Here is a 25451-nt window from a genome sequence, read left to right on the forward strand (position 1 = left end):
TATTATTCTTCTCTTCAGACTTCTCTTCCTTTTTCTTTCTTTTTTTTTTTTTTTGTAAACACAAAGCATTGAAGTTCTCTTGTTTTTAATAGCCAGAAGCAAACAATCATGAATATTAAATTAATGTGTTATTCCTTGTACCAGTGTAACCATCAGCCATCTCTACAGTTTCCAAATACAAGCAACTTCCAGTCTCCAGAGCAATCCCATTTTAAAACTGACAAAATTGTGAATTGCATGAAGGTACTGCCTTGCAAGCGGACTCCAGAGAGCTGCTACTTGCAAATTTTACGAGGCATGGATTTAGCAATGTAAGATACTTGTTCATGCAGGAATTCAGAAGTCATTTGCTCATGTCCAGTTGTTTGCGTTACTAATCAGTTTCCACTGAAATAACCTTTTAAAACCATATATAGCTATGATGATATATTAAAAATTATTAATTATGTATATTAAATTATGTTTTGATAGTGGATTGTTAGCTCTCTTTTAAACACGGTTAAGTATGGAATTATATGGTCCTGTGCTCTATCTCCCCAATGTTTTATCATTCAGTGTTTATTTAGCTACTTCTAATTTGTTTAATTGTTCTCATTTGTGTTATTTTCCCACAATTCTATTGTGTATAGAAATCCCCTTGACTTCATTGGCATTTTTGGGTATAGAAGGCAGAGTGTGTTTCCTCACTCCCAGAATTTTTTTTAGCTAGCAGAAGTCAAAAACTATTAAGCTTCCTACATATACACACACACACACACACAAATACAGTAGCTAAGCATTACAATCGTTACTTTAGCAAAAGCTTCAACAGACTGACTCCAAATTTACACCTGTTTAACTGAGACCACAATTTGCATTCTCTTAACTGCAGTGAAAGCTTTTCAGAACAGTTTCCACGTAAAAACTGAGTGACAGTGAAGTAAGGAACATAAGGTTAAACCCATCTGCAAACCACACCTCCTTGGTTCTCTTTACAGTACTCAAAATAAGCGCTTTCCTATTGTACTCTAGGTTTTGATTTTCTTTTTCTCCTGAAGATAGTGAAATGAGTGGGTGTTTATTTGAAGGAAAAAAAAAACAAAAGAACAAAAAACACCCACACTTCTTGCTCATGGAAGGGCTTTGTTTCCATTACGTACTGAAAGTCATGCTGCAAATGCTTCCTCCATGCAAGTCTATCTTTTTTATGTGGTATAAAGGATAGCATCTGAATTTAAAAGGCATCATCTTTTCCCCATGCAAGACATAATAAGGAATCCACATCAGATTTAAACAACAGGAAGCAAACTTTGAAGTTAACTTACAGTGACACAGGAAAAGTGATTAAGAAGTGGTAGCAAATCATTAAAATTTAGCAGTAAAAGCTCCAGGGAAATATTGCCAGGCTCCTAAATCTTCCTTTGCTGATTTCAGCATTGCACCCACCTAGACTTCAGCTCCAGCTCTGTACTCTACTTGTTCATATTCTCTCTCTCCCCGTCTCCCCGCCCCATGATGACTGCAGACAACCACATTATATATCACAACAACTATTCCATCCTCCATAGGAAAGGGTAAATGCAACATTAAAGGATGCTTTAAAACAGCCTGCTCCAAAACTGATGTGAAATTAAATATCATATTTCCATTAGACAGGAGCTAAGCACATTTTAATTAGAAAGCACTGAATGTACTTAAAAATTCCCCTGACTTTCCCTAATGAAATTCAATAAGGATACAGAGATTTATGCATGAACCCCTGGGGCAAGTCACCTAGACCACCAACTCCAGTCTCCTTTACAGATACCCACAAATCAGATATCTAGGATCCCAAGAGCACCTACTCCACATGCTATCATATTTCAAGAATCACAGAACACTTCTAACAAAGACCTATAAAAAAGAATCAAAGTTGCAGTCACTGGAAGAAAGAGGGAGACTGACGTTATCAATATTTTCTTCGCCCCTGCAGTAGCAGAGAATGTGGTTGTCAGTTCTTAGCAGGACCTTACTGTTCTTCAGGGCAGGGGGAGTCTCTCTCTCCATTGACCCCAAGAGATGTGAAGCTTATAAGTATGACAACTGTGTTTTAATTAAAGTGCTCCCTTTAGGCAAGATAAGCCTATGTTCCCCATTAACCATTACTAAACCCGCTTTAGCAACCATCTCTAGTAGACACTTGACTTTTAATTAAGAAAGTCCCTTAAAAGCACAGGGCAAGCAAAAAGAACACTGGCTAAGCTGTCAGCATTGATCCAGCTTCTGGTGGGATTCACAAGGGAGGCTGCTGCCCTGGTTATCGTAACTGAGCCGAAATCCAGGCTGCACCTTTTAGAGCCACCTGGAAGGGGCCGCGCAGCAGCTGAAGGGTATGTGATCCTGGTGTGGGGACTGGTCAGAGCCAGCGAGAGTCCAGAATGCTGGAAACCTCCAGAAGGGTAAGGCTGGGGAGGAAAACAAAAACAATCCACTTTCTTCTTCATAATCCTTTATCCCAGTTAATACCGGATCCCCCCCCACACCCTTCCCTCTACTCACAGCACCCAAATCCTCCAGCACTTGCCTATCGCTGAACACACACGCTCCTGCTAGCAGCCCTCTTTTAGGCAGTTTTTCCCTAGCATGCATCAGTAGGATTTTGGATGTGAAGCAACTGTCTCTTAGTAAGGACACACCTAGCCCAAAGACACTTCTTCTTGGTTAGTTATTATCAATATCAATTAAATAAATTACTACCTAGCCAATGAAGTCACAAAGCTTGCATTATTTTAATCCCTTCAGCTACAACTTTTCAAAGTCATTATTTTTAGACCATATAAATAATTTATCCTGTCCTATAAAGACTTTTCTGTTTGTAATTTGAAGAGTCATAATTCACTTTTAATTCACTTTTATTTCACTTTCAGAGTTTTCTTTCAGGAGATAAATAGACTTGACTTCTGCTTTCCCCATTGTTGCTCTGCATTATTTGGCTGAAGTGGTACTCAGTGAGGTGTTTCAGTCCACCCTGCCCTTTCCCAGACATCTTTTAATGCAGAAGGTAAAACAGCAACATCACACTTTGACATTTAAACTTCAGTCCCAATTGCTTGTAGTCACCCACAGATTCAGGGGAATGCTGTACTCCTGAGCCAGTGCTTTACAACAAAAATACTATAGTTGATGTACTTAAGCCATAATTCTTTGTGCACATATGACATTTTCAGAAAAGCCCAGTAGGTATGTCTCTGCAGAGGTCAAATGTCCAAACACACTGTCATTATGTTGATTTTGTTTAATGTCTCTGCAATGCCATTCTGACCATATGCTAGTTCAGCTCAGGGTCAGCATAATGCTATGCTTATGCAAGTGAAAAACAGAACACTTCAGAAGCGGTGTATCGTTCAGTCTGAGCAGAGAAGCAGAGCTGAACGCTGTATTTAGTAATTTGTATTGTCCTCAAATCTCCCTGAACTTTTTCAAAGGCAAGTTAGTGCCTTAAGCCATGCATAAAAAAAAAAACCTACACACCTTAGAAACCAAAATTAAAATCCCATCAGAATTAATAGAGTTTGAACATCTAACATGTTTAGACGTTTCAGAAAATCCTCATAGGCACTTAGTTGCAACATTGAGTATATGTGTATATATATATATTTTTTTTTTTTTACATATCCAGTCTCAAATGATGTTCATCAAGAATAGCATGCTATTAAGAAACTATTTCAAAATATGGCTTGTTATTGCTTTAACTGTACAGCTTTGAAAGTAAAGTCATCTAATAGAGTAACTCCCTAGTGTAAACATAGTTACCACAAATGTCAAATTATTACACCCCTAAATGCCCTATCCTCCTACCAAAGAGTCCTACTCTGAACTCTACCACAATTTCTCTATATATTCTTGGATAATTTCTCTAAGCAGTAGGCACTAAAGTTCCCTCATTTTTACCTGTCCTTCCCTACTTTCCTTATCAACTTGATAAGCTTTACACAGTAAGATCTGTCCGTGTAGTCACACAGAATGTCATAAAGTGTTTCTGAGCTTATTTGAGCCTCTCTACCCTATTAAAACAAAAATAAAATAGTTGACATGATCTTCTTAACAGCAACTGGACAACACTTGGACTTTATCCACAGTGGTAAAACACTACATACTTTCAAAAAATAATGGCATCCTCCATCATTTCTCATCAGGAGCAATTAGGAATGGTTGAACTCAGTACCTGTACTTATATACAGAACCAAGCACCTACATTCATACACAGACAGAGAAGGCTGAGTCACCACTGCCTGTTGCTGGTTTCTGGAGGAGAAGAGACATTTGAGGATGTTTGAACTCAAATGTGAGGAATTACTATATTGATATGAAGCTCAGAGGCAAATCTGCTTAGAGATGAACTTGGAAATAAATAATTCAATGTATAGCCTTAACCGCATTCTCAGTGTCAGTACTCGGCCAAAAAAGGAAGATGTAATAAGGGTCATCTTTTCTGCTGAAGCCATTTGCAGCTGTGTGTCATAAAATTTGCCTGTGCTAAATTATTGCACAAAATTGGATTCCTATACTACAAGCAGAAGAGGTCCAGGCCCAAATCTCTGCATGTGGTTTCTTCCTAAATCCTCTAACTCACACCTGTGTGGCAGCTCCTCAAGTCTATTCTTAATATGTATTTTATTTGCATAAAAAGAGAACAGACATGATCAAATTTACACACTACTTTGGTACTTATTTTATGAAGAAAATTGTTCCTCTTTTGCCACAGAGATAACAAGGCAGCCTTGCTATCCACTCTGCACATGGCATAATGAAAAATTTCAGTCAGAACCCAAATAACGTATTTAAGTTATACAACCAAGAACTGGGAATTTAACTGGAAAGTGACTGAGTTTTGACCCTAATAAGTCCCCAATCTCTATATAACCCTAACAGTGTTGTGAAATTCACTGAAGTTATCCCATTTTTTTTTCATAATAGTTTAAAATTTGATTTAAAAAAAGTATTGAAGCCAGTCTTATTTTGATGTTAATACAATATCTAGTGGAGAGTTAACAGATTTTTCCGATTTTTTCTCCTACTCTACCTGCTGTCTGTGGCACGGCTTGAATAATTCATGATCATTCAGGACCCACCCAGAGTTCACCATCAAATCTCAGATGCATCTGAGACAGATACTTTAGCTCCTTTCTAAGTAAGAAAGACAGAAACTGAGAGTTACATAAAAATTGAGATTAACCTAGAATTACTTATGAATTTGCTTTACAAATAGCTGGGTAATATTAGACAGTGTCAAGTCTTTAAGAAGTTAGTTGAGGGTTCCTGTGGATCCCTATAATTATTAAATCAATAGTTCAGAAGAAACAGTTATACATACCCTCTGTAGTTAATCCTGCCCTTTGATCTGCTGTGATTATACATGTAGAACAACACATATACAGATAACTAGAGGGCTTCATCTAAGAACAGAACAGACCAAAGATACTGTTCTATGGTGGCACCACCATTCAGTGAAATTACTCAGTTTTAGACTTCAATTTACTGCATTGGCCTTCTTACAAGTTTATTAGCTAAGTAGTCTTTGCTATCACCTTTAATTTTCCAATACTGACACTGTTAGTATGAGATTATTTCATACTATAAAAACATTTTTAAAAGGTTAAAATACAAAAATGCAAATCAAGCCATTCTCTTTTTATCACAGATTCATGTGTATGTTACATGGCTTTTCTAGCCCTGGGTAACAGGAATGGGGAGAAAATGGGAGAGAATGGGTCAGCAAGAACACGTGTATAGGATTGATATCATCCCAGTGAAAACACCAACAGAAGCAAAATTCACCTATCCTATCCTTCTAATTTCTCCCAAAACTGTGGAATTGCAATGACTATTTATTAAAGCTTACTTGATCTAACATAGTTTGCAAAAGATACTCTTAGAAACAAACACCCCTCTCTGTGCTGTTTATTCAAATAGACATCAAGTGACAAAATTCATACAATAAATTGCATCCTATACATTTTGTGTCTCACCCCACACTGACCACTAATTCATTTTCACAGAATCATAGAATGGTGGAGGTTGGAAGGGACCTCTAGAGATCGCCTAGTCCAACCCCCTGCTCAGAGCAGGGTCACCTAAAGCAGGTTGCTCAGGGTTGCAGGTTGCTCAGGGCTGTGTCCAGTCAGGTTTTGAATATCGTCAAGGACTGAGACTCAACAACCTCTCTGGACAAGCTGTGTTGATCCAGTGTTTGATCACCCTTACAGTAGAAAAGGGTTTACAGTAGAAGTGTTTAAATAGAATTTCCAGTATTTGAGTTTGTGGCCGCTGCCTCTTGTTCTTTCACTGGATACCACTGAGAAAAGTCCATCTCCTTCACTCCTCATCAGGTATTTATATACATTGGTAACAGTGTTCTCTCTCCGCCCCCACCTTCTCTTATTGAAGCTAAACAATCACAGAATTTCATTTTAAAAATCCCAACTCCTGATCACCTTCAATTATCTAAAGAAATTTGCAGCTGCAGAAATTGCTTTAAAAAGAAAGAAGCAGCCTTTACCCTAACTTGAGGTTGAAATTTAAACCTGTTCTGGGATACCTGACTGACAAAAGCATGCATATTTGCAGCACAGACACTCTTGTGTGAGAAACTACATAGTCCCAACAGTGAAAAAGATCCTATATCATGTCCCTTGAGAGCAACAATGAATTATATTTAATTGATCATAGGTAAAAGGAATATTAAAAGCAAAAAAAGGGAAAGAAAAAAAATTCTTTTTTTTTTTTAAAACAGAGGCACATTAATAGCAACTGTTTCCTTCTTGCTATACAAGGAGAAGCGGGAAAGATTTAACCCACAAAAAAAAAATCAAGCAAGGCTTAGTAGGAATGAGAAAGGCAATACAGGATTAGATCTATTTCAATAAACTGAACTTCAAAGTTATTAAAAGACCAAAAAGAAATACTGAATGTTCAGCTAAAGACAGAACCTTCAAATTATGCAAAAAACAGTCATAGTAAAAAAGGAAAGATAGATTAAGAATGACTGTAGATAGTTACAGGACAATACAGCTGAGTAGATACTGTAAAGACATCTTCCTGTCTGGACAAAGAATTATTCATCTTTCCAACAGCATAAAGCAGATAGCAGTTAGTCCTACACAGCCATTAAATAAAACAAACCACACACACACAAAAGACACACAGATGCCAAGTATTTTTCAGCCTCCTTGCCTTTTTCATAGATTTTTAGAAAAGGTTGTAAATAAACACCTCAGAGGGAATCTGTTACTAGTTGTTTGAAGGGGCCTACCCACTCATGCACAAGTCTGGAGATGGCATTATCCTGAAATAAAAATCCATGGAAATGAATTTCTGGCTCAACAGGTGATTTGATGCCTGGAGAATGGGTTTCACCTTGGTCTTACCCAGCTGACTAAAAGTTCCTCATGCCCAGAGGAGCTCACAGAGACCAATGGCCTCTAGGTTTTGTTAGTTATTAACTGACACTTTCCTCTGGCCCCAAGTAAAACCAAAGCGGGGAACAGATTTAGTGGATGTTGAGGCTTTAACTTGTTCTGCCAAGACCCAGGATATTTGAACTGTCTCTTGCAACTGCACCAGGCAGCACAGATTTGCTCTCATAGCAGACTGCAATAACGGCTATCAGGGCTCTTCTGTATTTCACAGATATCAAATTCATTTGGGAGAATTCATTATCGTCATCTCCGAAATGGGGCTCATAATTTACTGTTTCTGCTGCTTGGCCTCTTCCGCTAGAATATTACTCAGCTTGCTGCACATGCCTTGCAAATCCCACAGAGGCAAGAACAGATCTCATGAGTTGCCTGGTATCACCTGCACAGAGATCATGGCAGCAGTGATGCCTAAGCCTCCATCTCTAGTATTCAAGTACAGTCAAACGTTGCACACAGACCTTGGAAAATAGAGCCATTCCTCAACCACTTTCCAATACAGGTGGCATCCAAAGAAGTGATAGTTGTCCCTTCCACACCCAAGTGAATTTGGCACGACCAGATCATCTTCAGAAGTTAAGGAAATGATTCTGTTCCCTTCATAGAAATAGCAGTCATCTTCAAACTCCAGCTTCAAGACCAATGGATTAGTTACCAGGCTGAATAGAAAGGCAGACTTCATATTGTCTTGCTTCATTCTGCATGCGATATGAATAAAGGCTGTGCACTCCCTCTAATTCTAAAGCCCTGCTCCTGTAGAAGTACTTAGTGATGTTCATAGTACGCATATACTTTTCTCCCATCACACTGATAACATGCATTAATGAGGGAGTGAATAAATGCTTTAGTAGCATCTACACACTACTCCCTGCAGCTTATAGTTTTTCTTAGCCTGTTTCTAGATGTGCTATGGGACAGCCAAATTTTCCAAGAAACAGAACTCTGAAAAATCTTTTCTGTCATGTATTTACCAGGCAAGCTTTAGCTAATTTGTCAGTACACTTGAGAACGGCTGCAGCACAATGGCTGAAACCATTTTTGACCTCCATTTGACAACAGCCCCCAGTAGTTCCATGTCCAGGGTTTCTCGAATCAGAATAGGATTGTGTTCCCTAACGCCATCTGGAACACCCCCACGGTCACCAACCACAAGTTAATCGGCCTTGCCAGGAATTCTCCCTCAGGATCCACCTGACCTGTCTTTTATGTTGATAACTGAGTTGATTATTACACTGAGTTTTGAACCACAGGACATTTTTCACTTGCACCAGACCAGACTTTGTGCTATCTCATACAGCACAAGCTTCACAGGCCTGACTCCTACTAGTGGTTGAAACCCCTTGCACTTTGATTACATTACTGGCTGAAGATGGCTCATTTTGAATGACCTCTGGCATAGGATGCACTGGAAAGCTACATTCATTGCTTCCGTCAGAGATGTACCGCCAGCACACATGGCATCCGCAGAGCCAGTAGGCTGATTGTCAATAGGCTCTCCCACCAACAACTGACTTCAGGAGTTGGTCTTGCCTCAGGAAACCCCCCTTGACAGATCTCTGAAAAAAGGAGAGCTTCATCTGCTTCTGAAATAAAATAAAGTTTAAAAAAAAAAAAAAAGCAGGTTTCTTCTCCAATTACAGAGAAAAGGAGTATAGAAAAGATATCAGGAGAGGCAGACTTTGCAAATGCCAAAGCTACTTATCCTGACTGAAAGGAAATTGAACTACCTACTCCAACAGCCTGATGTAACATGACCTTGTATAGAGATAAGAAAGTTAAAGTGCCTTTCCGTCTCCTCCCTCCCATATTAATTTTAGGAATGGCTGCATCATCAGTTCTATCCCAAGTTACCACCTGCAGTCTCAGAATCTAACACTAGTGCAGATATTTCCTAGATCAGTCACTCACTGGAAGGTGATTTAAGTTTAAGCAAAATAGTTCAGTACTAGAGAAAATACTTGCCTTATTATATAAAAGCAAATCTTATTTTTAGATTCCTCCTTACACTCCCTTGTGATCTGCTCCAATAGGCCCGAGCTGAAATTAATAAAGGAATAAAGATCCAAATGTGTGTATTTCCATCCTGTCTTCTTTGAAATGCCTTTTTGTGTGCGTGTTAGGCAGCAAACTCAACAAAATACAATGCTGAAGAACACTGTTCCCATGAGATTTAAAGCAGCAGAATCAAGGGAAGTTTCTGCTGAATAAAGCTCAACAATAGGTATGCTGCAGCTTTAGCTTTTCTACTTTTAAACACTTAGCAGTTATACAATCTTAAGGAAAAAAAGAGCTTTCTTTTAGCTTTATCTTCATACTGCAGCCTTAAACAGCCTGAACAGATGACTACAAGATGAAAGCTTGCTGTAGAAAACTGCATGCATTACGATTAATCTCAGCTTTGCTAGTCAAGTGACAAAACAGCACAACAAAACGTACACTTTTTTTTCCCAGTAGAACACTGCCACCCACTGCTTTTTCAAGGCATCCCCCTCTCCTTTTGAGACCTCAGCTGCAGAAGGCAGAAGCGAGTATTTTGCAATCACAAGGCATCCTTTAGGCACCTTACATCAAGCCTTCCCTTCCTCCCTCACTCCAACATTGGGTTCTTCTACCAGGTTACATATCTGCAATATTTCAGTCATTAATAAAACTGCATGAAGCAAAAAAGGCCTCCTATAAGTTTATTCTACTAGAATTGAAACCTCAGGGTAGACAGAGGCTGAATCACAGAAAAATGAGGTTTTGTTTATACACGCACTGGGAGCAGGGTTTTCTGTCTCTAAACCAGTGTGAGGTTTCTGCAGCCACTACTTGCATGCAACTCAAACAGTTTCAAGCTGAAGATAATTCCCCATATTGTACAAGCTCTACATCTGTAGGGTCAGAACACCCACCTGTTTTTGAATATCCTCCCATTCATTTTGCATTATCCCTTATCACATCAGAAAACAAATACTATGAATCATTCACTTTCCAGCTAGGTCACAGGTCATTCTCTATAATCAACATGCCCATCCAGCAGTTTATCTTCTGTTCCTGCTTGGAATACGCAGGGTTTTTTTAAATCAAGAATCAGCCATGATCAGAACTACCGGATACTCAAGCAATGCAAAGACAATAAAGGCGCTTAAGGATTTTTTTTTTTTCCCCTTCTGTTAAGAAGCATGTTATATAAATTACCCTCTGCTGGTGGAGATATTGGAAGCTAGAGTCCATTCCTTACATACCAAAGTGCCAATTTAAATAAGTTGCCTTAACTACCTCATCTTTCATTAATAAAATACTTGGGGATTCTACTTCCTGTTGTAAACTGGCTTCCAAATCACTCAGGTTGAAGTATGTACCAGCAAGTATTTTAGAAAAAGCCATACATGATTCAGTTGTTCTGTCAAAAACTGGACTTGATTCCCAAAAAGAGTTTCAAAAAGGTAGTATGCAGTGTATGGGTCTATACATAATACTAGGTATGTTTAATTACCTTAAGATCAGATAACCTTTGTTGAGAAGTAAGCACTCCTAAACAATCATTACACTTTGTATCTTATCCATATATCAGAGATCCCAGTCATGGTTTGGGCTCAGCTATTGTCTACTAAAAATAGCCATAAAACATCCACATACCAGCAATGCCAAACATCCTTAAGATGTCTACAATGAAAAAAATCAAGGCCTCAAGCTAAAGCAAAAACAATGTATATTCAGGCTGGCTTCTCTCTGCTGGGAGATGGAAAAAATAGGCCCAATGACTTGCAAAATGCAATGACTAAGTAGCACCTACTTTTGTATTTAAGTATGTAAGACAACAACATACAATACATCAGCATTCACCTACTAGAAACAGCACCAAGTTCAACTCAAATTTCCTTGAAAGAATGGTGCAGTAAGAGAAGAACAACAACCGCATAAGAACAAATTTCATTCACATAGACTCCAACAGTATTTGGGAGTTCTCTCCATGGAGGTGACAGCACTAAAATTTGTATACATGCTCGTAAGAGAAACTTGGGAAGCAAGTATTGGTGTATTCATACTACTGCTCAATAAAAGCCTAAATACTTCCCTCACTTTATAATTAAATTCCCAACCATTAATGAGTAAGAAATAGTTTTTATTCTGAGCTCACTTTCTCTTCAAAGTGGCTAAGCATTTAAGACAGCTTACTTCTTTTCAGGCACAAACATAGAAATTTTTCACTGGTCTTGAACACCAAGACAGCAACCCATTAGTAAAGTAATCAGATGATCATATGAATTCATACTTTGCTGGGACAATTCAACATATAGCTATGGATCTGCTGAAAGGAGGTATTCACATAACTTTGAATTAGTCCACACCCCTCAACATTTTCACATTCTTGTTTAAAGATCACAAAGCTCCCATTAAGTGTAATACAATTCAAATAACAACTGTACAAGAGACATTAAGGTATTCTAGACATTTATTTTTCAGTGTACAGTATCGTATATTTAATGTTAAGAAATAAGGCCCAAAGATCATAAAATATGAATATAGTGTTCGCTAAATAAACATTTGACTAAGAACAAGGCGCGTTCTAAGCCATACTAAATGGCGTTACAATGAAGTTCAGGCACATCAACAGGAATATCTTATTGTTTTATGATTTACAACTCTTTTGGTCTGTTTAACAGAAATTGAACCAACTGAAGCAGAATTTCATCATTAAAGCCTTTCACATCACCATCTTCCACAACATCATATAATGGCTCACTGTCTGTACCCCAACAGATATTCTTCCGAGGGTTATTTTGAATAGTTTCTACAGTTAACGCTAAAGTATTTAGCTGGTAACAAAAGAGAGCAAAGTATTTTCCATCAGTCACTACCGCCTGTGATACAAAAGGACGGGTCACATCTGCTTCATTCCAGAATCCTACAAAATAAAAAACACTAGTTATATAGGAATCAGAATTCCTACTAGCACAAACATCTAAACCCAGACCCTGAAATACAGAAAAACAGCAGGAACTGCAGCAACCTTTTAGTAGGGGAAAAAAAATCCTGCCTGCTTTAAGAACACAAGCATTCCTCACACAGGCTAACAATGACAATATAGAAGACAACCACCCATTAAGGATCTTTCCAAGATCAGAAAGACAGTGGTATATTTAGATTCTGTACACAGTTCCCTATGAGAGCCAGGCAGCAATCACAATGTTAACACATGCTGACTGATATAAAACCAAACTGATCTTCCAGGTGACTTTCAAAATTACATATGTAAGTTATGAATGCATTAACTCCTGCAAGCAATCAGAGGAGAAAAGTCTTTTGACTATCCCACTCTTTCACAGGGCACTGAATATTTGTTCAAGATAGAAGAATGGTTTATATTACTATATGCATAACTGGTTACAGTAGTTTGCCAGGCAAGACTGAGAATGCTATGCCAATACAAATTCATGCTTCAAACAATCCCTTTTGAGCATTAAAGTCTTCTAACAAATTTTTCTTTACATATTTATGTATGTGTGTTAGCAGGATCATGTTCAACGACACTAGAAATCAAAACAGAACAAAAAGAAAAAACTTCAGATTTGAATCTTGTTGTTCTCATCACTGTCCTTACAACTGTAAACAGCTTTGATGCTATTTAGTTGGCTTCAATATTTTATGTCCACAAAAAAGTCAAGCTTTAACACACAATTGCCATTACAAACACAATTTGATGCAGAGCCAGCAATATAAATACATCTGTCAAGGGATTTTCTTCAATGAGTTGTTTCAGAACTGATAATACAGACCAGCAAACTAACTTCTAGTACCACTAGCTAGCAATTGCAATTACATGCATTAAGTTCTCCTCTACTTCCCCTTGTCTAATGCCGAGATCTTACTGTAATACGTGCAAGTCATCCTGAAGGAATTGAGGGCACCAGACTACCAATGGAAGACAGCTTTCTTTCAGTATCCAAGTACCAAGCAAGAAGTTCTTATGCTGGAATTTAGACAGGTATTGCTAAATACCTGTATGCCATGGGAAGAAGTAAAATAAGCTCTAAATTTAACAGTGACATTTTGTTTAAAATAACATATTTGAAGAGACAAGAACTAAAATATTTCCTGAGATATTCTAAGACTAATACATTTTAGTATACAAAGACCTTGATTCCCATAGCAACTACCTGGCATTCCATTATGTACAAAAGGAACTCGTAAGTTTAAAGACTGCATTCTGGTAACCAGAAATACTGCTTACAATAGATACTTCCAAGACCATACAGTGATTTTTGCAATCAAGTTCTATTGGCTCCTCATTGGCATTAGATTTCCAAATTTGATTTCCAACTTTACTTTTCCATTAATCATTTACTCCCTATATGTATAGTACAGCAGAATACACAAAACAGCAAGAAAAACTGTCCATCACATATATTCTATTTCACAGGTTTTGTAACTTCAGAGCAGGGATTCTGCACAAAGCAGAAGCAACAAGTGGGGGCAAAAGAACCTCAGATTGTACAAAGCATTCTTGACCTCTTCCTACACACACACACACAGTTTCTAACAGAACATGAATATACACACACTTTTGTTTAGAAAGCACACTAGGATAAATAAGAGAAATTTCCTCTTGCTAGAGTAGCAGTTCATGATTCGAAAGAATTTCAGAAAGACTCTCATAAACTCAAATCTGAACAAGTATCAGCATCTGTTAAGAGAATCTCCAAGTGACATAGCTTTATGAAAATATTCCTGGTTAAGATAAGCTTTTTCCTCTCATTTATTACAATTTTCATAAGGCTTTTCTCTTTATTTTAGACTAAGAAAAATAGAGGCAAGCTACAGAAAACTGTTTCATTAATTATGTTCTTCTGCGTTTCTGGCAGTCATTCTTACCAACAGCAGATGATCAGAAAAGCATACTGAAAGAATAGAAAGAGAAACCATTGTAGTAACCCAAACCATTTTTACTTGAATGCTTAGGAGGACCTGGTAAGAATACGAAGTAAGACTTTAATGTAATTTCAGTTTTAGTTTCTCAACCAGCATAAAATTTCAATTTGAGATTAGTACCACACTAACAATATCTGAAAGCAACCTCATTTTCAGAGGACATTTCTTCTGCAAACCACTACAAGCTGTACAATTACTTTATACTAGTATCCTAAAGCTTTGTATATGATAGCTATTTCCTATGGGAGGAGAAAGACTGTTATTCAGTACTTTGTATACAGTAACCCACCACTTATGCTAGAAGAGGTTATTCAGTCTGACAGTATTTTTTTTTTTTTTGGTCAAGCTATTACACACACTTTTTAGAACAGCAATGTCTCAGAGGACCAAAACTGCAATACCCTTTTTTTATTTTGAGAAAGAAGAGAGCAGAAGACTGATCTGAGTTACCCATTCAGGTCTTCTGGGATTTTTAGACACAACATAGGCATAGGTTTCTGAATCAAGAATGCTGACATTTTTCTTTCATTGGTTGTAGTTTCATAGAACTGACATTTCCAAAACAATGGACTAAGTGTCTTCGTTGTTTCAGAAAAATCTCTACAATTAAACAGCTTCAGAACTATTCCCTCTCCCCATCACAAAGCTTTGTCTTGCCAGCAAATGCATCATTGAGGGTTTTTTGCACAGATTTAGTGCTATATAGAGAAAAAACACTTTTCCCGCAGAATTAGTTCTCCCTGACTCTGAGTGCTTTAGATAAGAGAAAAATCTTTAATTACTCCCCTGTATAAACCCTGCTTCATTCATTGGTTCAATTAAATTTTCAAAGACCTATTTAAAGGATGTTCTTCAGAAGAGGCATAAAAAAGGAGGGAGAAAAAAGGCTAGAGAACATTATAGTTGGCATTCATCACCAGAAAGAATTTTATAGATTGATTGTCTCACCTTGATACATTGCTTGTGCTGCTGTCCAGGCAAAGAGACTTGCAATACCATTAGCTCGATAAGCAACTTCAATCTGATCTTCAAGATTTGCTTCTAAGAACCTCTGCCTTTTTAGTTTATCAGGAATAAGATGAAACTGGGTGTGCCCATAACAGCATGGATCTGCCACCTTTGATCCTGCGCCCCCAAAAAGAAAAAAAATTAGAGTCACTCAGTCAGTAAATGCTATTCATTATACACACAAACATGTCTTTACTACCAGAGTCCATACAACTGAAAGTTATACAGATCTACAACATCGGTTCAAAATGTTGAAGCCTGTCCATTCCTGGGTGAGACTGGAGGGCTTGCCCAAGTTCAAAAGCCTCCTAAGAGTTAATACTAACAGGTCTTCGAGGGAGTTGTATCAAAATTCAAAGCCAGTTTTCTGCGAGTTTTGTATCCAATCCAACTCCTTCAAGTGGATCCTGAGACAAAGTACACTATATGCCAGGAGGATGCTGATCCCTATTACCCAAGATGGAATCTCAAAACCTCAAGTATTCTACTGAAAAATAGACCTTGGATTTTTCTCAGAGACAGAATAGTATGTTTGGAGGCTGCAAAGAGACACAATTAAACTCTCATCTGCTTCTGTTGTTACTTATTACCATAAACCTAAAGTTTCTCAATGGCTAAAGATATCTGACTCAAGAACTCTCACTAGAATCAGCAATGTGCTCAGAATATATCCTGTACAGTGAGCATCAGGGAAGCAAGATTTGAAAGGACTGTCAAAGTCTGAACAGCCTCCTATTTTTGTCTCATGAGAAAAAGAAAAAGCATTAAAGAAAAAAAAAATTTTTTATATTTTTATATTCAAATTCAGTATGCACAGTACAGTAGTAACATTATGATTTCATTTTACGGATTAATAACAGCTCTCCCAACAGATTTTCTTCAGTGAAGTAGTTAAATATCCCCAATATGTTCATATATATATGCATACATACACAAGTGCTTTCACTGTTGATGGGAGGAGCAAGGTTAGGAGGTTTTATTATTTTTATTTTAAAGTGTTAACATTTCATGGCTTGAAACTCTTACCTATAAATACCTTGTTTTCATATTGCTTTTTGAATAATGGTAGTTTGGATGGTTTGTGATCGATAACAGGAACATCGCCAAGATCTGACTCTAGCGGTACAACCTTGAAAAAAGTGGAAGGAAAAAAAAAAGCCAAAACAGTAAGTCACATTTCTTGACAAAAGACATTACATAATATGTCAGTTTCTGTTTAGACAACAGAACATACAAGTCTTGCTTACATACACCTATACGTAACTTTAACCAAAAAATAATAACCATAATATGTTTGCAACAGAAGTTCCTATCTTGTGACAAGCATTAGTACAGGCATCTTACACTGATCTCTTAAAGTCTGAATTTTCTGCAGTATACAAACAACAGCGTGGGGTATGCTGCTAACAAAGCCACCATTTGGTAATACCTTCAAAACCTGGATCCACTTCTGTACAAGAGGATGAGCAAAAATATCTCTAGCAGCAGTCATTAAACAAGTCTGAGCCAGCAGAATGAGCTTACAGATATTCAGTGCTTTCCACTACGCAGTATTTTTATGGGGTACTAGGTATCTTAAAATAAATAAATAAAAGTAGGTGCAAGTCCAGTTCAAATCCACTGACATTTAAAAAAAAAAAATGACAGTTTAAACAATTTCCAACCCCAGTAGCACTGGTGCAGCCACATGTGGTTGCATTCCATACTACCTGCAGATGAGTTTAGTCTCAGAAAAACTTGTCAGAAGGATCATCGGAATCATAACATTTCAGATTCTATTTACAACCACTTGTGGGATTTAGCTGCATTGACTGTCGCGGTCCGCGGGAGTGACGGGAAAGAATCATACGCATTCACAGAATGCAGGTTCAATTCCATCTTTATTCAGCAATTTGCCCATTTTATAAGTACAGGTATTCGGCGCTCTGGCCCTTGATTTGTGGTTCATACAGATTATGTCACAGGGAGCCAATCATTGCACCGATCACGCACGCAGCGGTCATGCCTTGTACCTTGCTGCTTGTTTAGCAAAGCTGTCTAGCCCTTAACCTTGGTTCCCACTGGCTTCTGCTAGTTTATCTGTACTTTCTCAGGATGTATCATTCCCAGCTGCACCAGTGTCCTTGGTAAACTACTTTAAAGCACATAGCAGCGGCTACAGCCTGAGGCCTAAGGCTTCAGCAAATTTAGCTACTCATGCTAAGCAAGTTGTGCTAAGCAACTAATCCTAAACAGTGTAGTTCCAACAATCTATATTTCATATAGATTGTTGTTCTGAAGTACCGCAAGGGCCCCAACAATTGACACTACTGAGGCAGTGAACAACTACAGAGCAAAGGCAGGTCCTATAACAAGCAGCTGGAACTACTTATATCATCTACATGCATTTCAGTTTTGGCTTTAATTGCCCAGACATTTGTCCTCAGAATGCCAGCAGCACTAACCTAAGCAAAAGGCACAATCAAGTTAACAAGAAGTGTTCGGCATTTAACAGTAAGTGGAGCATAGTCTTCAGTGTGTGGTGGAACAGGGAAAACCGAGACCCTTTCAGGCTACACAGTTACCACTGTGTAACCCTACAAGAGATCAGAATATTTAATCAGCTTCCAGAAAACTTCAGTTTTCAAGAAAACAATTGGTAAGCCATAGTATCAAGTAACAGAGCTCACATTCAGATTATATGTGCTACCTCTCACTCTATTCCTTGCATCGCCATTTCTTCCATTTTCTTATTCTCCTCCACTGAGGACAGTACTTTCTCATTCACACAACATTTCTTGCTTTTGTCTTCTCCCATAGTCTTGCCTCCTCTCATAAGCAGATGCATAAAAGAAGTTGAGAGCTCCATTTAACTAAGCATAACAAGATGTAGTGCATCTAAAGCACAAAGACGACCAACTTGCAGTTTAGAACGTCTCAATATCTGTAAAGCACTTAGCACAGCAAGGCTAAGCACAAAAAGCCTTAAGACTTGAAAAATACACAAATGTGCTACATAAACAATTAATGGGGCCTCCATATATTACCTAACACATGAAGGTTTCAGCCCTGGTCAGAAACATTACTGTTGTGAAAATAAATATATGATTAACTTGCTATTGAAAGTATTCACACCTCTGGAAGTTGCTTTGGTACACGGATCTGGAGGTGCGGGTGATCATCTATCTGAAATCGCACAGGATCGACTCTACCTTTTCGATGTCCATGAACAACAACTTCCTCACCGTGATGCCAGTAATAATTAACCTCAGGATTTAAGTCTGAAACAGAAAATGGGGGCAGGGTCATCCATTTGTGTATAAAACTGTCCCAATTCCTGCTCTGTAGGTGCAGTAAAACTGATCACAATCTTTTTGCATCCCATGAGTTTTAAAAATAAGAATGAGCAGAAATACTAGTGATGTTTAGAACAACCCAGCTCCACCAGTGACACTGCTGCAGGGTTCACAGACCAGCCCCACCGCCCAGGGCCCCTCTCCTCTCCCACCCCCCGCCCCAGCTCCGCACCAAGGGAGGAGGCAGCCAGCAGCGGGTTGCGACCGCACAAAAGGGCGGCAAGGGAGGAGATAAGCTGCGTGAGGAACGGGCCGGGCGTGTGGTCCTGATCACGGTAGAGGAACGGCCGCTTCTTGTTCTGGTAGAAGCTCTCCTGCAAGAGCGCGTCGCAGGCGAGGGAGCGCAGCTCGTCCAGATCCAGGTCCGGGGCCGCTTCCGCCGCGGCCTCCGGCGCCGCCGCCCCCGGGGCTCTCGCGGCCGCTCCCGCCGCGGGCTCCGGCGCCGCCGCCCCCGGCTCCGGGGCTCTCGCGGCCTCCGGCGCCGCCCTCGGGGGCAGCCCCGGCACGAAGACGGTCTTGGTGAAGCTCTGGTACCAGCGGTCGGCGTTGATGGCGAAGGTCTGCGGGTAAACCATGTACTTGGGCCGCTGAAGCAGCCCGTAGAGCCGCAGCTTCTCCTCGATCGAGGCCGCTTCATGCACCCGCTGATGGAAATGCTCCAGGCGCCGCCGCTTGGCCGCTTTGCTCTTCGCCGTGGCGGAGGCCACGATGGGCGGGTAGAGCGAGTCCGGGGGCCCCGGGGCCCCGGAGAACTCTGCCTGCGAAAGCCAGCACCGGCCGTGCCGGATCAACCGCCACCCCCTGGAAGCCGCCATTTCGCAAGGCAGCGAGACAGCGAAAGGGCAACGCCTTGGGAACGCGAAAACATGATTGGCCGCTGGAAATCACGTGAACGAACCAACCTTCCAATCGCCAGGCTCCTGAGAGAAATAGCGCGCTGCCGGGAAAAAAAAGGGGCAGGGCCTTTCTCCGAGTCACGCCGCTGGAGTCTCCCAGGCACAGTGGCGTGGGTCATGCGCATGCGCCCTGCATTCCTCACCGCCATCTGGGGACGGAAACTACAGTTCCCGAAATGCACAGCGGGAGCCGGCCCGGAAGCGCCCGCCCGAGGGGCGCCCTGGCGCCGCTGGCGGGTGTGGAGGGCGCGGTGTGCGGCGGTGGCGTCCCGCCGAGCTCCTCTCTCACCTCCAGCCCGCCCCCGTGGCCCGCCGGGGCGAGGCGATCCGTGGGAGGTGTCGCGGGAGCTCGGGGATGACGCGTGGCCCCACTGCTGTCTGCACGGGCCCAGCGCACAGCCCTCCTGGCCAGCTCCGTCAGCCACTTGTTGCCTGACCGGCTCCCTCAGCTCCTGGCTTGCTTTACACTGGGCAGCGGCAAAATCCGGTTACCCTTGTGGCCCAGCTTCTGCCCCTGTCCTGCGGTGGCTGATGGCCTGTGTGTGCAGGCAGCTCACTCGAGTGCTGCGAGCGTGTGGGTGAAACCCATGCCACGCTAAGCCTGCCATGGTCTGTGCAGCCTTGGCCTGCGAAGATACCTGTAATGCACCTGGGCTGCTGTGGGCTGTTGTAGCTGAAGAGGATCATCTCGATGACACATAGGCGTTGCTAATTAGCAACGAGACGATCTAATCCTGTCAATGCCATGCGCACCTGTACCAAAGGGTTATACTGTATGTGTCATGTTTCAGTTCTGGGAGTATCAGATACAGCTGTAGTCTTTCAAAGGTGGTTGGGAAGAGAAACCTCAGAAATCCTTGATACAATTAACAAATGATTGTTAATATAGGATGTATTAGTCACTGATTAAGCTAAGATATAAAATGGGCTTTTTGCAACATGTAATACGGCCTTTGTATTACTGAAGAGATTTGGCAGAGAAATGGATGTCTCTGAAGCTCCATCTTTATCCAGCTAATGAAAGACTTACCTGGTCACTGTCCCTTTTTTTTCTCAGCATTAGTCTATATTTCAGAAGGAGACCTACATGTTGGAATGGAATAATTAAGTTGCACAGACAATGAATCTTTACCCTCTTCCATTCAAGAAGATAAAGATTTTTGAACCAAAGTAATTTTCTACATATTCATCTTCAGGAGATAATTAGGCTCCTAAGCATTGAAAGATCATTCAATCTAAACGACAGAGATAAATTCTGTCTAAAATAAAAAGAGACTCTTTGAACCATTTTCTGTTTAGAACTTCTGTTGAGGACAAAATTTTATACAAACTAAGAATTATAGCAGAAATACAAGACAGTTTATTGACAAAATCTGAAAAAGCATGAATACGTATGATTCAGTCCAGGATAAATGGAACACAAGTCAGCCTCATTTTCTCTACATACATGAAAGTAAATAGAGAGGTGGTCTGTTCTGTTGCACTGTAGAAAAGACTGATTTTTACAGGCTAGTAGTTACCCACAGCACAAAGTATACACAGAAGTAAAAGCCTGTCAAAAACTGCAAAGTCTGTGAAGCTGGCTTTAATAAAAGGAATTCAACTATACTAAAATATGATTTATTATGACAGTTGTTTATGAAACTGGAAATAAGCTAAAATTGGCATGCTGACACTTCAAGGAGAAGTGGTACAGTTACTCTTTTTTTGAGATGGTTGGAAAAGTTGAGGGTAGTTCTCTTTGAGGGTCAGATAAAGTTTACTATTATTCTTACAAGTGATCTTTCATTAGCTTTTTTTTTACTTGATTCCTCCCGGTATTTTGGGGAGATTTCTTTCTACATTTCAATGGCATTTCTATATTTCCTGAACTGTCTGAAGCATTTAGAATGACTGGGAGTCGGGAGGGAAATTATGAGGGGAGCTAGTATAGAAGGCATTTATATCACAGATAATCTACTCCCTTTCATTAGCTTTAGCCTAGCTTTCCACTTAATGGCAGGTCAGCACTGCAGTTGTCTGGGGGGGATCTTCAGAATACATGACAAAGATTGAAATAGAGGGTTTGGGATTGAGATTTTCAAATGATACAGAATTTAAAACCATTATTTTCTTCAGCAGGAAGTAAAATAACGAGTAGGTAAACAAAAGCTTTGCTTCAGTTAAGACTAACAGGATATTTATAAAAGACATTTAAATGTCAAGTTTGCAAGTCAGTCAAATATCAGGCATTTAAGGGTATCCACTTTTGATTTTTAATTTTTAATTCAACTACTCTCTTCACCATAAGGGAACAGAGATGAACGAGTCAAAGTGGGATGGCCATATGAGTCTGAGGATTTTAAGTCTTCTTTTTCTCATAGGCATAAGATCCTCTCAGCAGTTCCAGACTTCTCTCTCCCTGGGAATGTAAATGAAATTTGACTCCTCCCTTGGAAAGGGCACTTGAATCAGAAGGGAAAAGAACCTTAGATTAGGTGACTGACCATATAGGGAGCAACCTCCCTCATCTTCCTCATCCCACATACTACAATTTCCATTTGCATCTGGATTACTTTTTTTCCTTGACTCCCAAAGGACGCTGGCCAAATGTGGCCAAGATAAAGTTATTGAATCTATTCCCTTGTAATCACAGACACCCACACCATGAATTTATACAAACTCTTACATAAAATTACCACTACAGTTCTTAGGCTTTTTGTTCCTGCAACTCCTGTTTCAGTTTGGTGGTTAGAAATGTTCTTCTCATTTCATGCATAAATGTATTCATGGTCAATTTATATTGTGTTGTCCTTGTGCAAACATTATCCATTAGCTTAATTAGTTTTTTCCCTCTCCAGTGTTTGCCTTCTAAAATATTAATGGAGACCGGTCATATCACCTGTCAACCCTCATTTATAGAGACTAAACAAGCTCTTCCAACACAGACAGCTCTCTATTTCCCTGATCATTCTGACACTTTTCTTGCATTTCCTCCAGTTTTGCATTTGTCACAGAGAGATGTGACCAGACTGTACCCATTATTTCATACAAGGGGGCTGTATTGCACTGGGATTACTAACACTTTACCACCATTAGAAAAAACTTTCTTGTCATGTCCTCAAATCACAATTGCCTTCCTCACAGCCTTACAACATTGTGAACAATTTCTTTATAGGATAGATTTTAAACCTTCAAGAAGTTCAGTACAGAAACTTAACAGAAGTTATGAAGCATATGAAAGTTTAAAGGACTGATTTTATTCTCCCTGCTTTATTCAAAAGATTTGAATGTTTCCTGCACCCTGATACTTACTCTATAATTAGGTAAGAAGTGTCAGGAACTAGTGCTATGCTTTAACCTACACTTAAAATCCCTGAACTATCTACTGTTGCCCTGGTCACAGGCCAACTTTATTTGCTTGGTGTACAATGTAATATTACTTGTCTTGATTTAGGAACTGCAAGGGCTTGGACAAAAGGCCCCAGTAAACAGTGTGGTTGAAGTTATTGATGTGTTGCTGACACATGTCAGAGTTGCTTGCTCTGTGTAAGTTTTTAGTAACAATGTTATCCTACCATAGATCTCTGTTTTAAAAAGAACACTCACAGAGTTGAGAAAGTGTGTATTTTCCTTGTTTTCCTTTACTGAAGGAAACTCTCTACAATTTCTAAATTATACTAAGCCTCTAAACTCAAAGCATCTTCATGTTGGTTAAATAAATGCTTAAAAAGATCCTGGATTAGCAAATTCATACCTTGCCTAAAATGCTTGATACAAATGGTAAAATGAATGCTGTAGCTTAGCTATAAACCTCTAAAGTAGAAACCAGAATGAAAATAGCATCTCAGTTCCAACTAGAAAGTCATTGGAGAGGATTAGTTAGAAGCCCAAAAGTAGATCTGAGACTGCTACAGTTCTAACCTACCCTATAGGGTTAATGTGGAAATTATTCTGTGTTTCTGAAATTCGGAATTCAAAGTACATGCCAAGTGCACTCACTCAGAGATGAGATTGCATAGACACTAATTACTGGGCAGGCTCAATATCTCTTATATACAAGTATAGAAGCTGCTTAAATGCAAAAAAATCTCATTCACTATTCTCCGCTAGAAGTGCAGGCACAGCCCAAATAGGATCCCATGGATCACATAGTGAAGGCATATTTTATCCAAGACCCAGCAGAAGATGTGAGGTCCAGAGTCTGCTTCACATGGCCACAGTGTGGGAATCATGTCACCACCACATCTGCAGCTGCTGGGAAAGATTCAGTCTTCCCACCCACTGAGCCATTTCTTTCATGCCTGTGCCTTGGTGCTGGCACGTTCATTTTCTCAGGGAGCTGCAGCTTATTTTAGAAGGAAGAGACAGGAGATAACAGTGAGATTAAAGCCCTTCAAATTAGAAAGCCTCCAAAGAGAGCGGCAAGCCAGACATGGGTTTTGTCATAGATTCAGTAACAAAAGATATTGTCGTTTTAGATTCTAGAGCAGTGATGGCAAACCCTTGGCACATCTGAGTACATGCTGAGAGACAATGATTTTTCATTTCTCTTTGGAAAGTTAGTTCAAAGATACAGCAAAAATAGATTAGAAATCAGTTCTGAAAAAGTGTCTATAAAATGCAAAATCTGTTCAGTGGGAGTAAAGAGGTCTAAAGAACGCAGGAGTAGAGTCTGGCCTTTTCAAATACATGCAAATTATTTGCTCTTCCTTTGGTATATAAGCACACACAAGCACATTGGCCTTGAGATTATTTCCTGTTTGCTGCCTTCATGTTTATGCAGTGTGAGTATGTGTCTTCTGACCTATACATCTTGCAAGAATGAAAATAGTCTAACAGAGCATTTTGAAGACCTTTTAAGCTTTAATTCCCTGCCTGGCCATACGTTTTGTTTGTGACTTAGGGCGTGATCCACAAAAGAACTTCAGTGAGCAAATCTGCTTCGCTAGTCACCTAAAACTCTTACCTCTATCTGAATGGGACTCAAACCCACCTATTTATTGTTAAAGTTAATAGGGTAGCCTAAAATGTATAGGGTATTTCAGAACTGGAAGGAATAGATCTCTTCAGAAGATCTTTCCAACCTGTTATTGACACTGCTCTGTTTAGAACTACAAGATATTAGATATTCACTGGAGAAAAAAAGAGAGTCATATTCATGCTTTTACTGTCTCTCTGTCTAACCAACTTAATGGGAAAAGAGAAGGTGTCAGCTTCTTCCCTCTTTCTTTGGTTGGGATTTCTATATTTACAGATTTATTGTTTTATGTACAGCCTACAGCATCTGCTAGCTTAGGAATATCTTAGCAAGACTGTATTCTCCATTTAAAATTCTGCAGACTGTAATGGACACAATCTGCACTGTTGACAGATGTTCGTCATTTTATGACTTGTCCTGTGTCCTAGGATTCTTTTCAAATAGGTTATGTGTAACAATGACAACTGCCAGATCATAATTTAAGCAACCCATACCATATCTACATGCAGTAGGGAAGAGCTATCACCTTTACTAACTGAAATCCATGGCAAAGCATGCTTCCTAAAAGTTGTTGCAAATACCTTTATAGGAATATAACATGCATATGACAGGTTGAACTCTTCTAGTATACATGCTGCAAAATGAAAATGCATCTAGGACTGTATAAGGCTCCAAGCAGCACCAATTAGAATTCAGTTTGTGTTATGTTTCAACTGCTATTTCATTGTAGTTTGTCAGACAAATTCCATTTGGGCAAAAAATTGGCCACGTTTGTCTGTAGATCAAAGATCTTCTCCCTCCCTCCCCCCCCCCCACCATTTTCAGCAGAATCAAAGCACCTTTGTTAGAAGGCTATGGGAATGGCGGGAAAAAGATGTGTTTCAGATCAAAACTTCTCCTTAAT

The 25451-nt window shown here is 39.6% G+C and overlaps 1 protein-coding gene across 1 annotated transcript; it reads right to left on the reverse strand.

Annotated features, from left to right (window-relative positions):
- Positions 1–11853: 11853 nt before the first annotated feature.
- MRPS30 (mitochondrial ribosomal protein S30) lies at positions 11854–19538 on the reverse strand. The gene is made up of 5 exons (XM_067315877.1): positions 18864–19538; positions 18471–18616; positions 16383–16485; positions 15297–15473; positions 11854–12324 (listed from the first exon to the last, which is right to left on the reverse strand). Exons 1-5 carry the CDS (start codon positions 19504–19506, stop codon positions 12056–12058), a joined length of 1338 nt encoding a protein of 445 aa, XP_067171978.1. The 5' UTR covers positions 19507–19538; the 3' UTR covers positions 11854–12055.
- Positions 19539–25451: the final 5913 nt, after the last annotated feature.

Source organism: Apteryx mantelli, chromosome Z (genome assembly GCF_036417845.1).
Source record: "Apteryx mantelli isolate bAptMan1 chromosome Z, bAptMan1.hap1, whole genome shotgun sequence".
In the NCBI taxonomy this organism is placed as follows: domain Eukaryota; kingdom Metazoa; phylum Chordata; class Aves; order Apterygiformes; family Apterygidae; genus Apteryx; species Apteryx mantelli.